This window comes from Echinops telfairi, unplaced genomic scaffold (assembly GCF_000313985.2).
Source record: "Echinops telfairi isolate 266 unplaced genomic scaffold, ASM31398v2 ScPeMD7_7468;HRSCAF=8506_0, whole genome shotgun sequence".
NCBI lineage: Eukaryota > Metazoa > Chordata > Mammalia > Afrosoricida > Tenrecidae > Echinops > Echinops telfairi.
This window is the reverse complement of record NW_022111369.1, coordinates 61,742,815-61,770,238: the sequence shown is the minus strand read 5'-3', so window position 1 is coordinate 61,770,238 and position 27,424 is coordinate 61,742,815. Positions and strand designations below refer to the sequence as shown.

General features: G+C 43.7%; 1 protein-coding gene and 1 pseudogene across 1 annotated transcript in view; both read right to left on the bottom strand.

The window, feature by feature from the left end:
* Nucleotides 1–237: 237 nt before the first annotated feature.
* The window catches only part of GABRB1 (gamma-aminobutyric acid type A receptor subunit beta1), a 522,015-nt gene continuing 494,828 nt past the window's right edge, over nt 238–27,424 (bottom strand). The window contains exon 9 of the mRNA XM_004706270.2: nt 238–1,020. Within this exon, the coding sequence (XP_004706327.1) occupies nt 676–1,020 (345 nt within the window). The 3' untranslated portion in view covers nt 238–675. The remainder of the gene's footprint in view (nt 1,021–27,424) is intronic.
* Nucleotides 11,393–12,616, bottom strand: LOC101661824 (annotated as a pseudogene).

Sequence of the window (27,424 nt, the reverse complement as noted above, 5' to 3'; positions counted from 1 at the left end):
ATCCTGGAAACTGTGTTGCTAGTGTGTTTTTGTGTCTTGGTTTTTGGCAGCATGAGATCGTTACAGTTTGCCAGGAAGCCGTGCAAGCCGAGGGGAGGCCCTCTTGTCAGATACAGTGGTTCCCAACCTCCTCTGCCACCACCCTGCCACACCGTTCCTCGTGGTGGTGACCCCCAACCAGAAAAGCATTTTCGTTGCTACTTCATCCCTGTCATGCTGCTACTGTTATGACTCGGGAGACCCCTGTGAAAGGGTCGTTCGACCCCCAAAGGGGTCGCAACCCACAGGTTGAGAACCGCTGTTTCAGGAAATCAATCAGTAGATCCCGGGAGACTAGGGGACTGCTAGGCAAGGAGATCTCCTAATCTCCTAGGAGATCTACTTGCCTCCACTTCCCTCCGTGTGTGTGTTGGTTTGTGTTTGTAAACACATTTCAGAGAGCTCTGAAAGAGGCCAGAACCTGGACCACAGTAGACTGAGAAAATAATAATAATAGAGTATTTTTTCTTGAAGTAAACATGGTGCAGTAATAAAATTGATATGCAAAACCTAAAACCAGTTGGATGGCTGACTCTCCTACCTCAAAGGGCGCACAGTGCTGCGCTGCTGGGGGCCTGTGGGGGGTTCAAAAACAAGAGCAAGGCGTCTGCTAACACTGCGCCACCAGGACGGACCTTAGTGTACATAGTAAAGCCAATACACGACGTTAAAAAGAGAGAAGGTGATGGGGAAAAACATCCGGGACCACTTGTCTATGGAATTCACATCAGTCAAGTCGGGGATTTTGACTTTGAGCTGCGAGGCGCGCCTGCGGATGCGGCCCTTGCTGTGCACGCCGTGCCGGTCCAGGCCGCGCCCGTACGCCTCGCGGCTGCTCAGAGGCTTGCGGTACTGGATGCTGGCGCTGTCGTAGGAGTACATGGTGGCCTTGGGGTCGCTCACACTCGTGAGCACTTCCGAGCCGGTCGTCTCGTTCCTGATTTCCAGGGTGCTCAGCAGAATGTTACCGTGGGCGTCGACCTGACGGCAGAAAGGAGAGGCTCACATAGGACAGCCAGGTCATGTCGCTCCCTGTCCTTTCCACAGGGTGCATCCTGAACATGGAGATAACCTCCTCTCCGCGTCTCCCACTCTCTTCCTCCCTCCCTCCCTCCCTCGATCAATGAGCTAGACATGTTTGGTAGGGCAATTATCCGTACTCACACAAGTTCATAGCACCAGTGCATGTGTTGGTGTTCTCCTCTACATAGGGGTATATCAACCTCTCTCATCAAAAGGCACTTGTTAAAAGAGTGGTACAATGAAACATTTAAAGCGAAAGAAACACAACATTAACTTAAAAATTCAGAACCTCACCTTCAGAGTAGAGTATTGCTCATCATTATTATCTTCATAGCTAGCCCCCTCTCCCCACTTTTTTTCCTATGGAAAAGTTCCAGGGACTTTTTATTTACAGACATAGGCTTCCCCAGTATATTTTGCTTTGTGATCTATTTTGCCAGTAAATAATACAACCCGGTCTTTGCTCATCGATGAATATTCCTCCGAGACAAGGCTTTTTAAAGCTGACATGGGTAAGTCAGAGCGGAGTGTTTTGTTAGGTGGTAAGGCTAGTTCCTCTCTTCCCGTGATAAACAAGGACTTCAGGGAGCATCTTTAGGTTATATCTGTGTACACAGCCATAATCATTGCCTCGGGTTAAGGGTTTAACTTCAAATCAATGATGCCAAAAGGTCTGCTCGATTATACTTGGACTTTTCTTCCACCACCATTGCTCAGTATTGCGTCCTGCCCTGGAGGGATTGCTGTTCCAGGATGCCTAGCTCTTCCCTGTGGTCTGCCAGGGTGGGACCATCACTTGGCTGACCATATGGCCTTGTGTGACTCCAAGCAAAGTAGCCCTAGTGGACCAGAGGGGGCAGCACTTGCTGCTAACCCAGTGGCTCTGTGGGAGGAAGACCTAGGGAATTCCTTCTGTAAAGAGGACAGCCCGGAGAACCCTATGAGGCAGGCCCCTTTGTCACATTTGGTTGCTGTGAAATTGGCTAGATGGCATCTAACAACAACACTTTCAAGTGGATGGACTTTGCAAAAAGATTTGCCTGGAAAGCTCAGGCCTGCAAATGAGCTTAAGGAAACTTCTAGATCATAGTCTATGATGTGGACCACAAACAACTATGGATAGCCGTGAGAGAATGGGCATTCCAGAGCACTTCATTGTGCTCATGCGGAACCTGTACGTGGATCAAGAAACAGCTGTGCAAACGGATCAGGCAATCACTGCACGGTTTAAAAGCAGGAGAGGTGAGCATCAGGGCTGTATCCTCTCATCAACTTATTCCATCTGTCTGCTGAGCCAATAATCAGAGAAGCTGGGTTAAAGGAATAACAATGGGGTATCAAGATTGGAAGAAAGCTTAACAAGCTGCACTCTGCAGATGAGCCAGCTTTGCTGGCGGAAAGAGAGGAAGACTTGAAGCCCTTGCTGAGGAAGAGCAAGGATTGCAGTACTCAGTATGGATTACCACTCAACGAAAAGAAAACTCAAATCCACACAACTCAACTGGACCAATAGGCAACATCGTGATAAACAGAAAACTGATTGAAGTTGTCAAGAATTGTGTGTTGCTTGCATTCACAATCAATATTCAAGGAAGCAGCAGTCAAGAGATCAAACTATGTCTTGGAAGAAGTACAACCAGAGTGCTCCTTAGAGGCAAGGATGGCCAGACTTTGTCTCCCATACTTCAGACATATTGTTAGGAGAGACAAGTCCCTAGAGAAGGACCTCATGCTCGGTAGAATGGGAGGGCAGCACAGAAGAGGAAGTCCTTCAAAGAGATGGATGGACACAGTGGCTGCAACAATCGGTTCAAACATGAGAACAGTGGTGAGGATGGTGCAGGCCTGGGCAGTGTTTCCCTCTGTTGCACATGGGGTCACTGTGAGTCAGAACCGACTCTATGGCACCCACCACCACCAACAGCAACAGATAACTGTAATCAGCTGTGTTTAGACCTAGTATAACTAGAAAACAGCACTGGGTTCACAGTAAAGCCAATATCCAATCAAAGACAAAGAACCCACCACCTTGGAATCCATTCTGACTCTCAGTGACCCTAAATTGAGTTTCTGAGACTGTGAATCGTTTTTTTTAATAAATCATTTTATTGGGGGCTTGTACAACTCTTACCACAATCCATCCATCCATCCATCCATCCATCCATCCATCCATCCATCCATCCATTGTGTCAAGCACATTTGTACATTTGTTGCCATCATTTTCAAAACGTTTTCTTTCTACTTGAGCCCTTGGTATCAGCTCCTCATTTTCCCCTTCCCTCACCCTCCCTCCCTTTCTCATGAATCCTTGATAATTTATGAATTATTATTATTTTTTCATGTCTTGCACTGTCTGATGTCTCCCTTTACCCACTTTTCTGTTGTTCCTCCCCCTGGGAGGGGGTTATAGTTAGGTCATTGTGATCAGTTCCCCCTCTCTCCCCACATCTTCCCCTTACCCTCCTGGTATGGCTACTCTCAATATTGGTCTTGAGGGGTTTATCTGTTCTGGATTCCCTGTGTTTCCAGCACTGATCTGTACCCATGAACATGCTCTGGTATAGTCGGATTTGTAGGTAGAATTAGGGTCATGATAGTGGGGGTGAGTCGAAGGGAGGAAGCATTAAAGAACTAGAGAAAGCTGTATGTTTCATCAGTGCTCTACTGCACCCTGACTGGCCCGTCTATGAGACTTTATGGGGATAGACACCCTTTTCTTTGATCCATGACGCTTCTGGTAGGTTTCAGCTTGCATTCTGCAGCCCAGTGCTGATTCCACAGCTACACTGTGCTATCTAAATGCTCTTTGATTGATATTATTCTCAGTAAATATTTATTTAAAGCCCAAGATATGGATGCTGTTTTGTTAGGTGCTGTCAAATGGATTTCATACTATAGCCACTCCATCTGACAAATAACAATTCTCCATGGGGTTTTCTAGGCTGTAATCTTCGCAGAAGCACCAGCCATGCTCTTACTGTGGCATCACCACAATTCCTTAAGATAGGCTAAGGAGTCAAGAGCTTGGTAAAAAAGAGACAGAGAAAAGCATTTGAGGAGGAGACAAAGACAAATGTGGAGGAAGAAAAGGAAGGTGCAGAGAATGGAAAGGGTAGTAGTTGGGTGAGTTTGTTAACTGGACACTCGTGGCTAGGGAGTGGAGTCAAACCTGTCAACCAAGCAATATTTTAATGACCCCTTGGGGGCGTGGCCTTTTGTAGGAGAGTGAGGGACTCTGCAAACTGCCTCTCTCTCTACCACTCTGCCTTCCTCCTTGCTGGACCTTCAGTAGAACTCTGTGTCTGTCTCTAGGGATGGCCCTATGTGGGCCACTTGACCCCGAGAGCTGTCAGAAGCCTGCCATGCTTCCGCTGACCTTGGATCCCTGAGACTGCACCACCTGGCCTGTGATCTCCCTGCGTACCGCTTCACCTTGCTGTGTTATCAGCCCACAGCTCCGTGCATCTGAAGAGGTGCTGGCTAGCGTCAGATCTATGAGCATGAGTTGGACTGGGCTGGGATGCCTTCTTGATATCGTCGTTTCTTAACAGACAATCTTTCTTGTACATAGATGAGTATCACAGGCTCTCTAGACAACCCGCCCTAACACAGAAAGAGGTGGTGGCACTCTCGACAGACAAGGACAGGAAGACCTATGGGGTGTTTACCATGTGCAGGAGGAGGAAGGGTAGCATCCTGCCTACCTCGGAGTCAAAGCCTAATATTGGGAGTGAAAAGCAAACATTTTCAACCAAATGCTAAATGGATCAGTGTTTGCTGCTGTTGGGTGCTGTGGAGTTAATTCAGATTCAGCCTGGCCTTACATAGGAGGGGATTTCAAAAAGCTTGTGGAAAAATACATTTATCTTTTAATTCAGTTTTCCCATGAACTTTTTGAAGCCCCTCATATCACAGAAAGAAAAATGACTTGTTTTTGTACTATTCTTACAAGTGAAAAGTCATTGGGGGGTGGGGGTTGTATGGAAGCCTTTATTAAGGAGGTGCAGCTTGCACTGGGTCTTAAAGGGTGGAGAGAAACCTGAACAATGGATTGGGAGTTGACGACTCCATTCTAATCCTGGCTTTGCTATTAACCACTTGGGAATAACCTTGGACAAACTTGTGTATCAGTTTCCTTGACTAGAAATGAAAGGTTTACAGCAGGCAATCTCAAGTGTTTGTTTTCAGTCTTTGACAGCCTTTGATTATGAAGAGCATTCCAGGCAGAGCACACAGCACGCTGAAAAATACTTGTAAGACTGAATCATCACTTGATCTGTACTGCATGCATCATTAAGTTACATTATTATAAAATCTCTCTAAGTAAATAAGTTGCTAGAATTTAGAATCAGCCAATGATGCATGCAGATGCTCCTCATTAAACCCAAGTCATAGGAAATGAGGTACATCTTTTTGAGATAACCTCGACACAGATGCAGATGCGTTTAAAAATTGTCTGAGGTTTATTAGTTGGTGCAGATACCTCATAATGTTCTCTGTTGTTGAGCTAGAAATTATGGCAGGAAATGATTTGACATAGAAATCAATGAATCCAGCCTGCAACTATCCATAAAAGCTGATTTCATTACTTTATAGTTAAATTAACACCACCATGCTATTTATTAGAAAACTAATTAAGAAAGTGTCACAAAGCAATTCTTGCCCACCTCCGGGCTCTCTCTTACGTTGTCTAGGAGTTATGCTAAAAACTAGAGTGACAGGCTCTCTCTCTCTCATTCTGTGTGTGTGTGTTTGTGTGTGTGTGTGTGTGTGTGTGTGTCTGCTCATCCATTTCTTCTGAGATGTGAAATTTCATGCCCTTACCTTCCAAGTATTTTGCTTCCTAGTAAAGGGAATGTGTTTTGGTCACATAACTGCTGATATCAGCCAGTCTCCAGTTTGCTCTGTCCTAACCTCTTTCTGCTCTATGTAAAAGGGTGGTTTTCCCTTCTCATCAACAACATAAAGATATAAAAATATCCTAATACCCATATGTATTTGATGGAATGATCCAAAAAGAATTTCAGCAGGGAAAGTAGTGGTCATTATTTTTATACAGCTTCAGACACAACAAGAAGCCATATTATACATTGCTTCAGCATCTGCCATAATCAAATGCTGCCTAATGACTGGGAGAATAACACCACCCAAGTTGGGAGAGATCCAGACATGCAAACATTGAAACCTTGTGGCAAAAGAGGGGGAGTGGGGTCAATAAAAACGCCGATACCTTGGATTCTAAGGCAAGCTCCTGGTGGTTGCAGATCAGCTGCTAAACTAAAGGTTAGAGTTTTTGAGCTCATCTGTGGCAGCGCGTACCACTTGTCTGTCAGTCTGTCCTAATATGGTGGTTTGCATATTGCTATGATGTTAGAATCTGTGCCACCAGTGTTTCAACGCCATCAGGGTCACCTGCGGTGCCTAGGTTTCAGCGAAGCTTCAAGACTAAGAATGGGCTCTGAATGAAGACTAGGCCGTCCATTTCTGAGGGATTATCCCCGAAAGGCTTCTGCACAGCAATATAACACTATCAGCTTTAGTGTCAGAGGTGACTCCCTCATGTTGGAATGGACTCAAGATATGACAGGGGAAGAGCTGTCCCCTTACCGTAGCACTGACCTTAACAATGTGGAGGGAGTAAAGCTCTCAAAACCTTTATTTTCTGATGGGGTGAGACTCAAAATGAGAAGGAACAGTTGCAAACACCTGTTAATAACTGGAACATGGAATATACAAAGTATCAAGCTAGGAATGTTGGCAATCATCAAAAGTGATATTGGAATTCATAAATATTGATATCTTAGGCATTAACGAGCTGCAATGAACTAGATTGGCCATTGTGAGCCAGACAGTCACATGGTCTTCTATGCCGGGGATGATACATGCAGAGGAGTGACATTGCACTCATCCTCAAATAGAACTTTTCAAAGTCTATCCTGAAGTATGGTATTTTTTGTGATATATGTTTGCAAGAAAGACCAATTAATATAGCTACTAATCAAATTCAAGAGATTGAAGAATTCTACCAATTTCTTTAGTGTAAAATTGGTCAAACGTGCAATTGAGATGCATTAATAATCACTGGCATTTAAATGCAAAAGTGGGGAGCACAATGGAAGGACCAGGAGTTGGAAAGTGTGGCCTTTGTGATAGAATTGAAGCTAGAGACCACCTGCTAGAATTTTGCAAGACTAATGACTTCTTTATTACAAATATATTTTTCCAATAACATAAAATCAATGGGCACTTTGCTATGTGGCATGTACAGGAATCAAGCTAACTATATCTGTGGGAAGAGATATGGAAGAGCTCAATATTAACAGTCAAAATAAGGCAGGGGCTGACTGTGGGACAGACCATTAATCGCTCCTATGTGAGTTCAGATTGAAGTTGAAGAAAATTAAAACAAGTCCGTGAACCCCTAAATACAACCTTGAGCATATCCTACTGAGTTTAGAGACCACCCAGGAACAGATTGGACACACAGATCACTAATGACAGAAGACCTGGTGAGTTGTGGGATGACACAAAAACATCATACATAAATAAAGCAAAAGGTCATCAAAAAGAGAGGACATAAAGAAAAGACCAAAGTGGATGTCACAGGAGACTCTGAAACTTGCTCTTAAACACAGTACTCCATACTTGAAGAAATGGTGAAGTAAAAGAACCAAACAGAAAATTTCAAAGGGCAGTTCAATAAGAAAAAGTAAACTATTTCAATGAAATGTGCAAGGATCTAGTTAGAAAATAAAAAAGGAAGAATACACTAAATATAACTCAAGATGACAGAACTGAAGAAAAATCCAGTCTTCAAGTTGTGACCAAATATTGAACAATGCAGGAAGTTTCAAAAGAAGATTGGTAGGTACCCAGAGCCACTGTACTAAGAAAATTGGTCAACATTGAACCATTTCAAGAGGTAGCATTTGATCAAGAACTAATGATACTGATAGAAGAGGACCAATGCTCACTGAAGGTATTAGAAAGAAAGTTAACTTCTAGGAATCAACATAATACCAAGAGAAATGTTTTACAAGTGGATGAAGCACACGACTCACTCTAGTATATGCCAAGACATTTGTAGGAACAGTCACAGAACAACTTGGCCAACCAACTAGAAGAGATCCATATCTGTGCCCATCCCAAATAAAGGTGACCCAAAAGAAGTAGAACTTATTGAACAAGATCATTGATGACACATGCAAGTAAAATTTGACGGAAGTTAATTTAAAAACAGCTGCAGCAGTATATTGACAAAGAACTGCCTAAAATTCAATCTGGAAGAAGAGATAACTTTGCTGATGTCAGATAGATCCTGCAGAAAGCAGAGACTACCAGAAAAATGCTTAACGCTCCCAAACCCACTATTATTGAGTCAATACTGACTCATGGTAACCCTACAGGGTAGGATCATAAGGGTTTCTGAGACTGTCACTCTTGATGGGAGTAGAAAGCCTCATCTTTCTCCTTCCAGAGTCGCAGCTAACTGCAAGACTGCTAACCAACACATAACCACTATGCCATGAGGGCTCCTTAGATTTTTGCTTGTGTTTCATTGACTATACAAAGGCATTTGACTGTGTGGATCATAATACAATATAACTTTGCAAAGAATGAGAGTTAAGGAAGGAACACTTTGTGGTACTTGTGTGGATCCTGTATTTAGACCAAGAAGCAGTCCTTTGAACAAGGTGGTCATTCCACCGTACGTATTTAATCCATATGTTGGATGAGTGATTTGTGCAGAAGGATGTGTCACAGGACCGGAAGAAGACTGCAACATGCAGATGGCACAGCCTTGCTTGCTGAAAGTGTGGAGGACTTCAAGCACCTGTTGATGAAAATTTAGGATTGCAGCCTGCAATATGGATTGCAACTCAATGTAAAGAAAACCAACTCACAATATCATGATAAAGGGAGAAAAGATTGAAAGTGTCAAGGATTTCATTTTGCTTGGATCCACAATCCATTCTCATGGAAGCAGCAGTCAAGAAATAAAACGATGCTTCTGTTGAGCAAGTCTGCTGCACAAGACATCTGTGAAGTGCTGAGGAGTATGGCTGTCACTTCGAGGACTAAAGTGTCCCTGACATGAGTCATGGTATACTCAATCACTTTACAAGCAGAAAACTTAAATGGAAAAGAGGAAGACTATCACAGAGATGGTTTGAACCTGTGGCTGCAACAATGGGCTCTGAATTAGTTAGTTCATTGTGCCAACCTGGCCGATAAACACATGTGGGGTTAATTGAAGGGTGGAGGGATAAATGACTCAGTGAGCCTTGCCTTTCTAGTTCTCGCGTCTCTTATTTTGTGATGGTCAGACCAGGGTGCAGCTGCCTTCACCAGTTCTCTGCTTTAGCCAGCAAGATTCACTTCCTGCAAGACGTCCCTGAGGAGAAGCTACATGGACCTGCCCCGATGCAGCCCTGGGTGCTGGAGCAGCTGTGTGGAGACCCCTGCCAGCGCTGAGATGCTTACACATTCACTGACTCGGCTTTCCTTCTGCAGTCGGCGTCATTGCGTCTGTTTTGTGAGATGGAGGAGGACTTTGTGGATTGGTGTTGGACATATGGGTTAATGTTGGACTTGTGGGCTGGGGCAGCACTGGGTTGGGATGTTTTCTTGATGAGCACTTAACCTTTGTCTAAAACTCTCTCTTATACATAAATTGCTGTGGATTTGCTTCTCTAATGAACCCAGACTCGCACAGGCGCAATCATAGCTGTGAGGAAGGCACAGTCTGGCGGGCTCTCCTGCTGCTGTACACTGGGTCACTGTGATTCGAACTGGTCTCGGCAGCCCCCAACGACATAACCGCAGGGACCTCAGAGAAGAAAGGCTTGGGGAATTGCTTTATCACGATTACGAGGGGGAGACCCCGATAGCGTCGTTCTACTTTGTACCAAATGGGGTGACGATGAGAGGGAGACCAAATTTATGGCATCAAAGAACATCATAGAGGAGTCGATTTCCTAAAGTACTGTTAATGTTCAAATAACTGCTCGGTGGTCTAATGATTGACTCCTCATCTTTCCAATGTGTTGTTGTTGGAGCTGACTTCAACTCATAGCGCGGTAGTCACCTAATCTGGTGTCAATTGAAGGATTAAGAGTGTAGGGGTGGAGTCTAGGCTGTCAATCTGGAGATAGCCAAGGAGACTGTGTGGGCATGGCCTTCTCCTGAGAATTCTGGGAAATATGGGACATCCTCCTTAGAGGCAGAGACACTGTCTCTCTCGGTTGACTCCCTGGGAGACATTGCAGAAGATAAGCCACATGGACACAACCAGATCTCAGAAACCAGAGAAGCCACAGAGAGACTCCTGCCAGCACTGAGGTGCTTACAACGCCACTGGATCCAAAGATTTTTCTACACACTGGCTTCATTGCGTGTGTTTCATGAGTCTGAAGAGGACTTGATAGACTGGTATTGGACATATGAGCTAATATCAGATTTATGGCCTTGGACTGGACTGGGTTTGGATGTTTTCTCAATGTTCAATTCTTCTTATATATAAACCTTTCCCTTATATACATATGCATGTTTATGAATTTGTTTCTTTAGTCTACCCAGACTAACACACATAATGATCCTCTGTGTGCAATGTAGAAGCACCCCCCTAGGGGTTTCAAGGTGTGACTTCCTGGAAGCACATCCAGGAAGCTTCCAGGGCACTTGGTGGGTTCTCACAACCAACATTTTGGTTAGTGGTCAGGTGCTTACCCCTTTGTACTACCAGGGACTTCCCATGTTGCCACAAACCAAACCAACTGTCATAAAGTACATCCCGACTCACAGCAACCCTGTACAGAGTTTTTAAGGCTTTCTAAGTCTTTAGGAGAGCAGATAGCTTCATCTTTCTCCAATGGAGCTGCTGGTGGCAGCAGTCCATTGGCAGGTAGTGCCACCAGAACAAAGATGTAGCCATCACGAGAGAGGCATTCTGCTCCAATCCCCAAGAGAGAAGCTATGGGTAGAACACGTCTAACCAATTTCTTGTCCCGTTCTCTTCTCTTACTTCTCCCCACTGACTTCTCAGAAGGGTGCATATGAATGGAGGAAGTAGGTATGCTTCCTCTGCCTCTCCTTGGATTTGTCTCTCCCTCTGATTCACTCAAAGGTATGGGGCACTTACGATCCAGGTACGGTTTGGCGTAATGTACCTGGACTAGTAGTAATAGGGGAAATCTGAAATTGTTCTGTGGTACCAGTGACTGAGGACTGAGTTTGGGTAATATTTATTGTATTGTTATACAACATATTCTTTTTTTCCCCCCCGCTGGAAAAGAAGTCTTTATTGCGATCCCACCAGCTGCACCATCTGTTATGAGCCTTCTTCCTTGGCAATTTGGTCTTTCTTGAGTGGTCCCATTAAAGCTTTCTTCTCTTCCACGGTCTGGAAACGGCCATGGCCAAATTTGGAGGTGGTGTCAATGAACTTGAGGTCAATCTTCTCCAGGGCGAGGCACTTGGTCTGCACCAGCAGGGACTTGTGTAGAGTGAGCACTCGCTTCTTGGTCCCCACCACACAGCCCTTCAGCAGGACAAAGTCATTGGTCACTTCACCGTGTGGACAAAGCCGCCCAGGGGGTTGATGCTCTTGTCAGAGAGAACGTAGTTGGTGGAGGCGTTGTTCTTGATAAGCTTGCCCCTTGATGAGGTAGCCCTGGCCGATCTTGTAGATCTTCTTGTTGATCTCTGTGTGGTGGTGGTAGCCTTTATGCCCAGCGCGGGCCACCGAGAAGGCCACGCGGGCGAGATGCCAGGCCCCGATACATGCCACCTTATGCAACCCTTGGTGGGTCTTTCGGGTCAGCTTCTTGGTGTGCCAACGACTGGTGACCCCTTTGTAGCCTTTGCCTTTGGTCACCCCAATGACATCGATCATTTCATCCTGTCCGAACACCTGGTTCACTGGCACCTGCTGCTCCAGCTTCTCTCGGGCCCAGTCCAGCTTCTCAGCCATGGAGTCCCGGTTCACCTGGATCTCCATCAAGTGCGCCTTCTTCTGGCGCAGAGGGAGCAGGCGCATCTGGGTGTGGGCGATGACTCGGATGACCTGGCAGTACTTCTTCATGCTGCTGAAGTCTGTCTCCAGCTGCCTCTTGCCCTCGTCCTCCTGCCACTTCTTGCAGTACTTGGTGAAAGCCCTCTTCTTCGACTTGTGCCAATGCTTGTAGAAGCGCCGCTGGCACCCATCACTGATGGTTTGGCAAAGACCGTCTTGAACGTCTGGAGGCCGCGCGGTGTCTCCACAGAGCCCACGATGCCCACCACCACCGTGGGAGGGGTCTCCACGATGGTCACTGCCTCCACCACTTCCTTCTTGTTCACCTTGGAGTCTGGCCTGTGGACCTCCCTCACAATGTGGGTCATGCCGGCCTTGGAGCCCAGGAAGGCCTTAAGGTGGACTGGCTTGGAGGCGTCATCCTTGGGGAAACTTCACCTTCCCGCGGTGCCGGCTGCTGCGCTTCCGAGGCAGGAAGCCCAGAGACCTGTGCCGGGGCGCCGAGAACTTCCTGTGCGACATCACGTCTTCCATCCCCGCTGGTAGAGCTACAACATATCTTATATGAGAATTATATAACGTATTCTTCAAGCCAACATCACTGTGTTTTTGGTGGTGGTATTTTACATTGGGAATATCAATGAATTTAAATTTGGAGCAAATGGATAGAGCTATCACTGAGGTGTCAGGAAGGTCAGCAATCAAGCCCTTTGTCTTCCCCTCTAGAGTCTCTGGTTTGGGCAACTTGTTAACATGTTTGGACGTTTCAAATGAAAAGATTGGTGGATCCAGTCCACCCAGAGATTCCTCAGAAGAAAAGTCTAGTGATCTACTTCTAGAAAATCAGTCATTGAAGTCTCTGTGGAGCACATTTTTATTCTAACACAGATAGTGGTGCTGTGAGTTGGGGTCAACTCCATAGCAACTGGTACTTCCCCATCAGATGGATAATCACAGTGTCAGTTTTAGAAGACTTATGAGAGAGACCAGAGAATATAGAATTCCCAAGGACTTGATAATCCTACCTTCAACCTCTCCTCTCATCCCACTGACTAGAGCGGTGTACCTATATTATAAGAGGTGGAACAAGAATTAAAATTCAAAATATGAATAGCTCACTCATCTACTCATTCCTTTATGTATAAAACTTATTGAGTGTAAACTATATACCAGGTACTGTCGACCCTGGGAGAGCAATCAGCTCCAGCAATCAGATCAGCAATCAGCATCAAGTACCATAGTTCAGAAAACTGAAGATACTGACAAGCAATACCAATGTCTTATTCCATTGGACAGAGATATACTGTGACACCCTTGCCATTATTCTCTACTTGGTGGTAACAAAAACATCCCAAGTGGGTGACTTTGAAGACTTTATAGTCACATGGTTTATAAGGTTAGAAGTCCAAACTCAAGGCACTGGGTTAGGGAAAGTCTCTTTCTCTGTCCACCCCTCCTCCAGGAATATCTTTGTTTCTTTCAGTTTCTGTAGTTCCAGTGGTCGTTGGCTCCTGAAGAAACTTCACATGGCACCTGTGGTCCCTCATTAAATCTTGGAAGTGATTAGGGTTGGGGAAAAAATCTACCCTGATACAGTCTGATTCAGATAAAAGAGGACCTTGTTTCCAATGGGATTTAATTTATTGTTTTAGGGGATATGATTCCAAAATATATATTGGAGGGGTTGTACACATTAACTCATAGCACCCTCCAGTCCCCACAGATTATAAATGTTTTACTGAATAAAGGACAAAAGAACAGGGTCTTCGGCTTTTAAATCACCCTTCTGGAGTTTGCTCCCTTGTGTCCATCCCTTTGCCTCTGCTGTGCTTCTCTTTCATTTCCCCTTGAAGACCAGGACACGCTCCTGTGTGCTGCCCACAGGCATGCTGTGGAGGGGTTCTAAGACAAAGGAGAGCTCAGTTTCCGACTGGTGAACATTCGCCTTCCTTCCTGCAGTGCAGTGATTATAAACCATAAGATCTTGCTTTTCAATTCAGAGTCTGAGCAAATATTTTCACAACAGCACTGGGGAGACAATGGTAAACAAAACAGACAAGGCTTTTGAACTATTGATGCTTATTTTTTCTTGGAAGAAAACAGGCAATAATTTCACTCCCTCCTGAAATGATTAAAAGTGGAGAGGGTAAAAAAGCAGGTAGCCTTATGAAGAAACCCAAACACTTTTATACCTATAGTTTAATTTGCTTAGAAAAACCCAACCACCGTGTTAACCCTTTATTTTGTACGTGTTCTCTTATGTCTGCCCTCATCTACATATTTTATTAGTATATGAAAATTGTACGTAAATCACCTTTCAATACGTTTCCCTGGACTTTACTACACATGGGACTACAAAGGTCTACGCGGATGTGCCATGGCACCTCAGTCTTAACACGTCTGCTGTAGACCCTTGCGTCTTTCTCTTGCCTTCAGTTTGCACGCCCGTCTCTGAGTGCTCCATTAGTGCTCCAGGAAGGCGGAGACTTTGTCTCTTTTCTTGTTGCTTTCACAGAACTGAGAAAAGTGTTTGGTATAGAATCACATGCAATGAAGATCTCTTGAATGAACGAACGAATAATTGTACAGGCAGTAATATGGTGTGGCAGAAACCATGAGGGAAGTTCTCAAGTGACTGAAGGCTAGCACTCACAGATTCGATGACTCCTGCTCACTTCAAGAGATCCCTAAGCGAATGACCGCGTCCACTTTCTAGCTTTCCCCATCCCTTTGCTCCTCACTCAAGCGCTCCTCTTCTGTGACCCTCCGCCCAAACCAGCCTGTGTTGAGGTGATCAGACTCATGGCAACCCCATGCATGTGAGAGTAGAACTGCTGCATAGTGTCTCCGGTTATAATCATTTTTAATTCATAGCACACTTTACTAGACCTTTCAAAGCTGGTGTTCCACAAATAGGGAAAGACATGAATCAGTAAGTGTCAAGGTTTTCTTTTGAGGCAAGATGGGCAGACTAGAATCTTCCATGTTTTTGATCAATAGCCAAGCTTTTACCACAAAGAGTCTCTTGTTGCTGTCTCCAGTTGACTCTGGCTCATCACTTCCTTGTGTACGCAGAACCGTTGCCCGATTGCACCATTGCTCTCCATAGGTTTTCACTGGGTACTGTTTGGAAGCAGATCACCGGTTTTTCTTCCAAGTCAGTCTATTCTAAAAGCTCTGCTGAAACTTGTCTACCGTGAGCAAGTGACTGCTGATATTTGAAATACCAGTAGCATAGCTTCAAGGAACATAGCAACATGCAAGCCGCTGCAGTGTGACAAAGGGTGCCTTAGGGCTGTGAAAAATGTTGCTACTCGCTGAATTTAACTGTTCTGGATATTTTCAATATATAAATGCAGCAGAACTCATTTCAGTATAATTGGAATAAAATATAAGCTTGTTTTCCATGGCAGTTTTAAAGCCCTGTTGAGAAATGCCTCTGGGCTCCATCTACTTTGCAAACATGATTTCCTTCTTGCTAGTCAATTCCATTAGATTCGTATTTACTGAGTGGACTGATTGGCGCAGCAAGAGGCAGAGTGGAGTAGTGCTGGCTGCAGAGCGTGCTGAGTTACTGCCCTCTGGGAGCTTACAGTCCACATAAGGATGCTGTCTGGTGGGAATGGCTGCCTTCACCTGTTGGGATCAGACAGCTTCCACAGCCTCATCCTCCATCCTCCCACCTTCTCATGTGATCTGTCATAGTCATCTTGCTGCTGTCAGTTATTGCTGTCACGAGGGCTGCCCAACTCTGCTCCTTTGGCCTGGGACTCCTGGAAACATTTTGCGGGAGGAAGAAGGATGGACAGCTCTGTTGTATGGTCCTTTTGACAACTAGTAACTAGTTGTCAACAGTGAAAATGTAGATGTTGGCAAGAAGCAATAGAAGGTGAAGTAAAAACCTATATAAATCCAAAAAAGTAGGCATTATAATACTCAAGGGATATATTTATATTATATTTCTGTGTAGTTATAATATAGATATAATTATATCCATTACTTATACTTAGGCAGATAAAATGATTTTTTTCCCAGGCAATCATGGAGAAAGATAAAGACAAAGTGGAATAACTAGCAATTTTCCAGAAAACTTTCCAGATAGTTATATTAATCTTGTGTTCTGCCTTTTCTCTTACTCCTCCTAATGAGTATATTAACATTATAATGACTTGATCTTTCAATAGCTTGATTCTGACCACTTCTTTGTACCATCACGTCTGGCTTCATAATTGATCTTTCTCTTTTTAGAAAGGCAGCCTTTACATTTTTTCTACATAGTAGCTGAAAAGATGTTTTTAAAATGTACAATCTATCACATATTATCTCTACAAGTCATCTAGGTGGTTTCCAAGACATAGAATAAATGCAAATTCCTTACAGAACTGGCTGATGCTCAGTTACCAAGACTGAACAGCTTGATCAAAGATTCTGTAAAAGAATCCTGTTCAAGAAGCAGAAAATGTAGAGCACAATTTCAAATTCTCATGGACTCCATTCTTTCTGCAGCAAGGGAGGCTGAATGAACTCATGAACTTATTGTCATGAGATCATCTCTAAACTTTAAATCAAAAGCATCCCCTGAAATCTTCTTAAAACCACCTAGTCATTTAGTTTCATTAATGTTATGCTCTTATAAGAATTATCTATATGGGCTCATTGTAATACTTTTCTTTGTCTTATAAGGATCTCACACCGATGGAAAGGCTTATTAATAACTTATCATATGCAGATGACACAACCTTGTACGCTAAAAGCAAAGATAATTTGAAGCACTTATTGATGAAGATCAAGAACTACAGCCTTCAGTGTGACTAGCAATTCAATATAAAGAAAGCAAAAATGCTCACCCTTAGACCAATTGATACCATTATGATACATGGAGAAAAGATTCAAGTTATCAAGGATTTCAGCTTGCTTGGATCCACAATCAATGCTCATGAAAGCAGCAGCCAAGAAATCAAACCACATATTTCATTGGGCAAATCTGCTGTATAAGACTTCTGTAAAGTATTAAGAGCAAAGATGTTACTTTGAGGATTCGAACGCACCTGATGCAAGCCATGATATTTTCAACACCCACAAATGCACATGGAAGTTGGGCAGTGACTGAGGAACACAGAAGAAGAATGAATGCGTTTGAATTGTGATTCTGGCAAGGAACATCGAATGCGCCATGGGCTGCCCGAAGAACAAATAAAGCTGTCTTGGAAGAAGTATAGCCAGAATGCTCCTTAGAAGCAAAGATTTGGAGACTTTGTCTCATGTGCTTTGGACATGTTATCCGGAGAGACCAGTCCCTGAAAAGGGACATCGTACTTGGGAGGGTCAGCAAAATAGAGGAAGAGAGTCAGAGAAATGGATAGACACAGTGGCTGCAGCCATGAACTCAAACATAACAGTTGTGAGGATGGCGAGGGACCAGGCATTGTTTTGTTTCATTGTACACACATAGGGACCCTATGATAGAACTCACTTAACAGCACAACATTATGGGATCAAAGTGACAACAACCACCCGGAAGATTCAATAAAACAGTAGCAAGCAGTAAATTTCTAGAAATGGAGGAGAAGCAACTCAGAAAGGAGGAAGCTGGATGGCACACAACGCAAAAGGATGTAATCAACGTTATTGAATTGTACATGTCGGTATGACTACTCAGTCTGTGTTTTGCTGTCTATATTCTTTTTTACAAAGATTCAGATTTCTTCGCCTGGCCTGCACAGCTCTGAGCGATTTGGCACCTGCCAGCAGCTCTGTCCTCATTTCCTCCCACTGCCCATTGAGCTTTCTGCTCTTGTCTGTCTGGTCGTTGAGGGTGTGTATCGATTCCCTTGAGTTGTCTGAGCATCTGGAATCTCTTGTGTTTTCTTCTCGAATGCTCTTGCCCACCTTACTACCTAGCTGGCCGCTCATCAGGGAGGTCGTCCACAAATATATAAAGTCTTGTGATAGTCGTGAAGGGTGCGATTTAAAAACCCAATCCAACCCATTGTGGTGGAGTTGATTTCATCTCATTGCAACTCAGGTGAGCTAGAGTCGCATCACAGTCTTTGAGGTTTTTAGCAGCCGTGGCCTTATGGAAGTCAGCGTGTCCTCCCTGAGATGTAACTTGCATGGTAATGGTGTAGTGGGTCACTGTCTATTCCCCTCCTTTTCCCCACAATAGAGCCCAAAGTTCTCCTAAGGCGGGGCTGAGCAAATGCTTGCCGAGTGAGTAAACAAATACAAGGAATTATTAGGGAGATATTTTCAGAAAATGAAGAACTACATAGCTGGGGGACAAAAGGCCAGGGAATTTCACCAAGTTCACCAAGTTTTCTTTTCAACATAACAATGTACCTGCTAATTTGTTGATGGTATCAAGGGCTGTCTTACGAGAATTTCTTTTGCGAAACCTTACCCACACTACAATCATGATCTAGCCCATTCAACTGGTTTTTGGTTTTTATTTTACTCCCCAAACTCAAAGAAAATTTAAGGAGAACATAATGTGGGTCCCCTGAGGATGCTAAAATGGATGTTGCGATGTGGCATACATCATCAGAGAGTGCAGCATTCTTGAAGAGAGGGTCAGAGATGGAAGCATTCGTTTCAGAGTACGTAGACCTAGATGGAGGGTATACTCAGAAGCAATAGCTGCATACTAACATTTTTGTTCAGTGAAGGTTTCTATGATTCCCTATCATTTTTTTTTAAAGATTTGGACTTACTCTCAAACTACACTCTGAAACTGAGACTTTGAGATATTTCTCTGAGTTCCATTTGAATCTCAATGGCTACAGATCTTCTTGGGTGACTGAAAAATCTAGGAAAGTACCTTTAAACATTGAGGTGCCTCCAAGTCAGTCGACATACTGGTCAAAAAGACCAAACAGACTTGAGCTCATTTTGTCCTAGATTAAAGTCCCCTCAATCTGCATTCTCTTTTTGAGCAGTCCCTAGGTAAGTGCTAGACCGCTACTTTAAGAGATTGGCAGTTCAAATCAACCCAGAGGCACTTTGGAAGAGAGACCTGGTGCTCTGCTTCCTGAAGGTCACAGCCTTAAGAATGCTGTGGGGCCCAGGTCTGCTCTGACAGACATGGGGTCGCAGTAAGGCTGAACTGACTAGGCAGCCCCTGATCACAGCCACAACCATCTGTTGTTAACAGGAGGAGTCGAAGGGTTCTAGTTAATCTGAGTACAGCTGGCACCTCCCTGAGCCCATGGCAGATTTAAAACATTCACAAAGCCGTTACTTTATCTCCAGACAACCAAGAGGTAATTACAAATATGCTCAAGTTTCGAAGTATATGACATGAAGATTGGAGAGCAATTTTCAAGTTAAAGCTTGTGGGAATTTATTGAGCTTTGAGGTGAGAATGATGGCAACAAGGGAACAGGAGATTATTCTGTATATAGTGGGTAGTGTGGTCAAATACCCACTGATTGCTTAGGGAGTCCCAATATTTGAGATGAGTGCTTTTCATAGTTAAATATAAAACGCATTAAAAACAGCAAATTCATTCCATTCTGAATGAAGCAAATAAGGGTCATTTTTCCTGTTCAGAATCAGTAAATTCCCTAACATGCTTATCCAAAATCCCATCAAGAATTTTTTTCCTCTTCAGGTCTAGAATAGAATGATTGAAGCCAAAGTAAGGACTGCCTTTTGTTTAGTTTGAATGGGAGACCATTAGTATATACATGTGTGAATATCTTGGGGGTTGACAGAATCCTGCACCTAAGTGCGTAAGTTCCCATCACTGCAGCTCATCAGGGAGAATCTTCTAGTTTGCTGCATTCACTGGGTTTTCCTAAGACAATCAGCACAGCGCTTCTCCACTTTATTCCTCTCGACTGGAAGTTAGACACTGCAGGCAGGGAGGATTTGTCGGTCAGTTTAGGTTCTAACACGAGATTTCAGGAGAAGAGATTTGCTGGGAAAAACAAACTTTATGTTTCCTTTAAGTGCCAACACGAGCCCCGGTGGTACAATCATCAAGCCATTGGCTGCTAACCAGAACAACCGAATGCCAGGGACTCGCGTCAGCTCACAGTGACCTATGGAGCTTGACAGAAGGTAGCCTCATCTTTCTCCCATGGAGTGGTTGATCGTTTTTTAACCACCAACCTTGTAGTTAGCAGTATAAGGCTTACCTGCCAGCACTATCACTACTAACCCACACCCTGGCCATTAAAACCTCTCTAGAAGCCCTGGCACTGCAACAGGTTGGGTATGTGATAGACGCTCCCATGAGGACTTCTGGTCTCAGAAAACCACAAGGGCTGTTCAATTCTGTCCTGTCAGTTTGAATGGGTTTGAGCCACCCTGCAAAAGAAAACCCTAGCAATCCGCTTCCGAAAAGATTACAGCCCAGAAAACCCTATGGGTATGGGATCGTGCTCCTCCGTCCTGTGGGGCCACCAGGAATCAGAGTCGATTTGCTGACACTCCACAAGACAAAGTGCCAACACTGGTTAAAAGCAATTTATTAATATTATATCTCATCACCATTGGCTATTGCTCATTGCAATAATGTCCTTCATTCGGAAATACGGATTACACAAATAGTTTTTTTATTTTGAAAAGTGTCCAATCACACAGCTTTGTTGGGCTAGGATAAGGGATGCAGGATTTTGCTCTGTGTCTTGGAAATGACTTGGAAGATTTACACAGAGAAGAAATGATGGACCTGTTCTTCGTTTTAAAAGGCTCGTAGTCGGCTGTGAGATAGAGAAGGAGGGGTGGCACGGAGAAGAAAAGGTGACATGGGGGAGCCGGGCTCTGGATGCGTGCTCATGGCACCGGAGAGCCATTAGACCCATCGTCTCTCCAACGACAGCTATGAAGAAGAGGACACATCTACTGATATCGACCTGGATCGTGTTTGGGAAGACTGCCAGTTGCTTCACTTGATCCACATCGTTTCCTCTCGACTACCTAAATAATATGCATTTAGGCTTATGTGGTTTATGTGTAACCTTTTATTGCCACATTCTCAGGACTTGACAAATAGACATAGCCCCCTGACAGAGTGTCCCACCATTTTCTTCCTGCCTTCCATCCCTTTCAGCCCACCACACACACACACACACACACACACACACACAAAAGGCCTCAGGAATTGTAGACCAAGAGAGCAGCATTGAACCGCTCTGCTGAGGCATGCCACATGAGAAGGTGGGCAGAAAGAGGACGTGGCCCTTTCATGTTGTCTGACCCCTCTACAGGGCAAGGCAGCTAGTTTTATTGGACAGTGTATGTTCCTGGAGGGGACTAACAACTCCTTGTGTGGCCAGTGCCATTCCACATGGGCCCCCTGCTGCACATTTCAGTCCACTCAGTGAATATGCATCTAATCGAATTGTCTGGGGGAAAGGGCGAGATCACAGAACTGAGAGCTGACACTGAAGGGGGACATTTCTTCAGCTGCTCACTTGGTATGAATCTCTGGTAGATTCCTCCAGTGTCTTTGAGCCAAGACCTGATCATAGGCAATCCATGTAACCATTCCCTCTTAAGCAGATCTGTTTGCAAATGGGGAGGCATTGTGATGCAGGTTCTTATGAAAGTGGTTCAGAGGTAGCATCTACTTACAGGCTGGTTGTACTGTGAAATCTATTTTTCAACATTGCAAACACTATCGCTGGTTTCAAATGATGCCTGAGGGATCCATGAATCTATAGTCTTTATCACCTTGGAGGCTGAGACTCTCCTGGCGTCTAGATTCAGCACCGGTACTTACATAAAAAGATGGTTCAGTGCAGCTGGTGAAAAAATAAATCAAGATAAAGCAACTATGTTTGCAGCTCCAGTACAGATGCCCCTGGACTTGACTGACCAGCCAAGACTATTAAAATTAATGAGTAATAAATGAACAGTGCCACTTCATGCTCCAGGGCACTGATGCAAGCGCTAGGGATTCCTGAATGCAAATTGGCTGGGGCCAGAGCACATATGTCATTTAAGTGCAACTGTTTGCAAGCTTCTAAGAGGAAAGGGGAAGATCACTCAACCATTATATTAAAAGCGGAATCGAATGTCTTCTCTTTTATTGAATTTAACCAGGAGTTGGTGTCTTTAAATACCACACTGTTTGCACGACAAACTTAACTAGTGGAGTTGATACAACTGAAGAGATAAAGTCCTATGTTTGCTTTTGATTGGCGTATTGCTGGTATGCATCCTGGTTTTTTAGGAGAGATTCAGGAAGAGGGAAGCTAGAGATTCAAAGTTGCTACAGGGATGATGATAAGGTACAGGTAATGATAGAGCCTTATTATTATCCCATGTACATATGAAGGAGTTTGAAAACTGTGTGTCATAATACTAGTCTTGGTTATCTTGTGCTGCTGTAACAGATAGACCACACGTGGTTGGCCTTAACCAACAGAGACTGAGTTTTCTCAAGCAAAAGTTTAGGAGGCCAGAGGTAGCATCTCTGAGAGAAGACTCTCTTTCCCTGTTGGCCCTCAACAAGATAAATGGACCTCATGGCTGTAACAATGGCTTACATATCATAACAGTTGTGAGGTTGCTGCAGAACTTGGCAGTATCTTGTCCTGTTGAACATTGGGTCATAAGGTGTTGGAATGGCTTTGACAGGATCTGACTACAGCCATGGTGGATAGTAGCTGAAACCTTTGTTCATTTTTATTTTCCGACTTCGGGGTGTTTTTTCCCCCTGTGGGCGTCTCAGGGTTTTCGTGGGTTCTTGTTGGTTGGCGCTGTCAAGCTGGTTCAGACTCCCAGAAGCCCTAGGCACTACACACCGTAACCTGCCAGGTCCTGCTCGGTCCGCACACGTGTTCCTTTGTTTGAGCCCATTGTGAACGCCACGGGGTCCGCCCATTTCATCAGCAGTCATTCTCTTTTTCATGTGTGCCCGGGTGAACACATTCAGGCATCGAGGATTCAGGGAATATTCATTTAGCGTGGGTATGCTCTGTGTGCCCCTTTTTCTGAAAACCCCTCCTGCCATTTCCAGGCACTCTGGAAGTATCAGACTTGAGGATCTGAATCCGCAGGCCAGCAACAGAGCTCCTTGATTTTGAAGTTCTACTTTCCCACATGCGCCATATTTGAGCTGGACTCATGGGAAAAGCAGTATAAATATTGATTTAATACCGAATTGTTTATTCTTTTGGGGGCTGGTTTTCTTCTAGCTTTTGCATGTTTTCTTACCTTCTGAGATTTAAAATCTATTTTTTTTTTGTTCAGAGTCTAAAGTTGCTAGCTATAAGAGGTTTAGCTTGATACATGATACTCTCACATCACTTGACATGATTTGGCTTTAGGATTAGTGTAATTTTGGCTACATATGATTCTGGGAAAAGCATTTGTGGTGTTCCTTGTCTAGCTCCTCGTAGATAAAAATATTTACCTTAAGTATTTAGTCTGCTGACAATTTAGAGATTACGTATACTTTTTCCCCTTGAAATCAAACTTAAAAAGCTCCTGATTTGAGACCTTTTTAAATATTACCATGTTTAAAAGCCCAGTGTACTCAAAGAGCCTATCTATAAAATGCAGACAAGTTAAACAAAGTTTAGTTTAATGGAAACATCTTACTATTTAGTAGCCAATCACTCAGTCCTCTTCAGAGCGATATATATTCCAAATTCAGACATTGGGGCTTTTCTCTTGCCTTTATTAGAACTCACTGCTTAGAAGAGTTCTCTGATATTCTGGTATGGAATCAAGGCCCAAACTGTCTGGTTTGATTGAGCTGTTGTAATGTTTTCAATTTACCTGAATAAATTGATCACAGTATGCTTGGCTTTTCCATTTAATTACTCTCCCTAGAGAATACTGATGTTCCAGTAGATGCAAAAGTCTGTTTTCTCTCTCTTTCCTTTTTATCTTCCAGAATTCTACCTATCTTTGACTCTCCATCCACTTTCTGTTTTCTGATTTTTCCTAGCCGTGAGCCTGTACCACTTTCCTTCTGCAAGGCTTCTCCTTTATGAGTTAGCAATTCATTCAAGCCAGGGATAGCGATGAAAAAAAAGATCCCTGGTGGTGTAGTGAGCTACATGTCAGGCTGTTAACAGTTTGAAACCACCAGCCACTCCATGGAGACAGATGAGACTTTCCACTCCCATAAAGAGTTACGGTCTTGAAAACGCACTCGGGCGGTTCTACCCTGTCTTACTGTCTTACAGGGCTGCTCAGCATCAGAACTGACTTGATGGCAGTGAGTTTTTGAGCTTGAAAATAATTTTCAAACTGCTATGGTTACATTCAGATGATAGAAAACTTCCTTCTTTTCAGGCATGATCCTCAAGCTAAGTATTCTACTTTGTTAAAATTCCATCCCCTCATCTCAGCACAATTTCCTTTGCCAATAAGATTAGAAAGTCTCCGAGTGCAGGGGCCATGCCTTCGCCTTCTCCCACAGCAGCAGGCACGCAGTCATTGCGTGCCACCGGACTCATCTGACTCATCGGAAGCCTAGAGGACAGGGTTCGAACTGCCCCGAGGGTTGCCCAGACTGCAGTCTCTACGGAAGCAGACTGCTGCATGATTCTGTTCGCAGCTGAGCGCTTAACCCCTGTGCCGTTTGGATTACTTACAGCAGCTATAATGTTTCATACAAGAATAAACGATCATTTTATAATCATATAAGGATAATTATCCTTTGCTTTGAATTTTCCCTTATAACTTTCAAATCATTTGAAGTGTTTGCCCAAATTCGATACCTTACTAATGAAAACAAAAAAACCAATTGCCATTGATTTGATTCTGCCTTGTAGGGGCCTTGTGCATACCGGTCTCTGTGACTGCCCATCTTTATGGGGCAAGCAGCCTCATTGCTGGCCTGGTACTTGGCAGCACCATGCCTCACATGTAGTGCCACCAGGACTCTTTACAAAGAACATAACACTTCATAACTTGACTTGTTCCTAGCTTGCCAATGCTACCTCTTATCACTCTACTACTTACTCCTTCACTCATTTTTATCTTGCTAGCTTGCTCTTCTTTTAGTTGTCCTGCACATTGAGCATTACCTGCCTTAGCATTTGTGTATAGCTGGCATGTGGCAAGGTAATGAGAGGGGCCACGCTCCTGAGCAGTGGGAAATATTTATAGGTGACCCTTGAAGTTCACTGGTATGAACTTCTTGTTGTAATCCAGTGAGATGTATCTGCTTAAACACCGTGTGATACTAATAATCTCCAAGTGAACAGTTAAGAAACAAAACAGCTCATGCAGAGATGATTAGCACTACACAGCCAATACGTGTAACACTTCAGCTCACTGCAAAACAACAGGGGAAAAAATCCACGCATAGTGGACCTGCACAGTTCAAACCCTAAACATTCAAAGGTCAACTGTACACGTATTTTCTCAGCACAGGCTGGACATGGCGTGATCGGCTGCTTCTCATCACTCAGAACAAATGATTTCTCAAAGAAGCCTTTCTGATCCCCTGCTCACCTTCTTCCCTTAAATCCCTTAAGTCATTCTCTTGTTTTATCCTCATAATATTTGTTTATGCGGTTTTGGACAGTCTCCCCAATGTTAGAATATAAACTCCACGATGGCAAGGAACGTGTCTGCTTGATGCATAGTGGTATCCTCAATGCCCAGAGAAGGGCCTAAACGAATGCTTGTTGGAGCTGCTGCCCCATGGACCATATTGAAACCAATTGTGTTGGATATGGTATTTCAATGCACATGATTTAAAGTTCAATTCAGTAAAAATGGTACTGACTGCAGACAGCAGAGACTGCAGAGATTTAAAAGAGACTCTGCTTGATGTGACTGAAAGAAGCAATGACATGACATTTGTGTCAGCGCCCAAATAAACGCAACAGAGATCCAGGAAGGGGTTCTGGGTTTATACCAAATCCTAGACCCAACTTAAGAACAATTAGTTCTTACATCTTGATACTTGTCCTGAGGAAAGGAACACAGAAGAGATGGGGGCTACAGCAAAATGTGGTGAAGAAATTAGATGGCGCCCGGTTATTAGATAAAATAAGGTCTGGGGTCTTAAAGGCTTGTCTCCAAACATGCAGCTATCCAAGTGAGACGTCAACTAAGTCCACATGGAAGAAGCATGCCATCATCAGTCACCGCAGGATTGTGAAGCATACAATCGGAAGTCAAAGGAAGGATTTGTATCAGAGCCTAAAGTGTAAGAATCTGGCTTATAGAAGGCTACAGATGACAGTAGGAGCCCAAGATCTATTAGTAGAACGACATAGGAAATAAGCCTCCCTCTAAACTTCCTCTACAGGAGGAAAGTGATCACTAGACCGTGCATTGGAGAGCTGAATATAGACAATCAAAGGCATAAAGTTGGATTGAACAGTTGAAACTTTGTCAGCAGATCCCCTCTATGATGAACACTGGACCTGAGCTCGTTTCCAAAATTTTCATTATATTTGATTTGAATTGTTTCATTTGTTTGTACATATTAGGGTGTATCCCAGAGGTGTTAGGTTGTGTTATATTTTTTCATTTTTTGGTATATAAAACCTAGGATTGATGAATGTAAAGAGATAGCAAGTAGAATCAGGGTCTCAGGGGATGGGGAGTACAGCGGTGGTGGTGGTGGTGGGGAGAGGGGAGGTAATGTCAAGAAGTCCATATAGTAAAGGAACTGATTGTGGTAGCAAATGTAAAATTCTGCTGGATACGATTGAATTATGGAATGATATGATATATGTATTACTTCCCAATCATTAATAAAGTAATTTAAAAAATTAGCAGATCCTGTTTTGATTTTACCATCTGAGATCATACATCATAGGATCAACCAGTGAAAAGGAAATAAATAGTAACAATGCATATAATTATGATATGTCATGCATACAATAATGTGTAGAATGATATGGCCAACATCCAGACCCACTGCCAGCCAGTGTATGCATCATGACTCCTAATGGCCCTACATGCCAGAGCAGAACAGCTCCATGAAGGTTCTGAATTAGATGTAGTATCATTAATATCCAATTTTTTGGTTAAACCAACAACAACAACAACAACAAACAACCCCAAATACCAACAAACCCAAGCTCCCTGCTTTCAAGTCAATTCCAATTCATAGCAAACCTAGAGGGCAGAACAGAAAAGTTTCCTTCTCCCATGGAGTGGCTGGTAGTTTCAAACTGCTGACCTTGCAATCAGCAGCTCAACAGACAACCCAGTATGCCACCAGGAATCTTTTTGTTTGTTTGTTTGTTTTTTAACTGATAAGTCCACTGATATCAGAGGTTAGGGAAAACTTTGCTTAGGTTGAGTTGCCTGGAGTTATAAAGGCTAGAGCTAGGATCAAACTCCCACAGTTTGGTTTCAGCTGGTGGTCTGAGCCATTGTACTATAATATTACCCCATCTCCACTTAGAAAACCCAGGA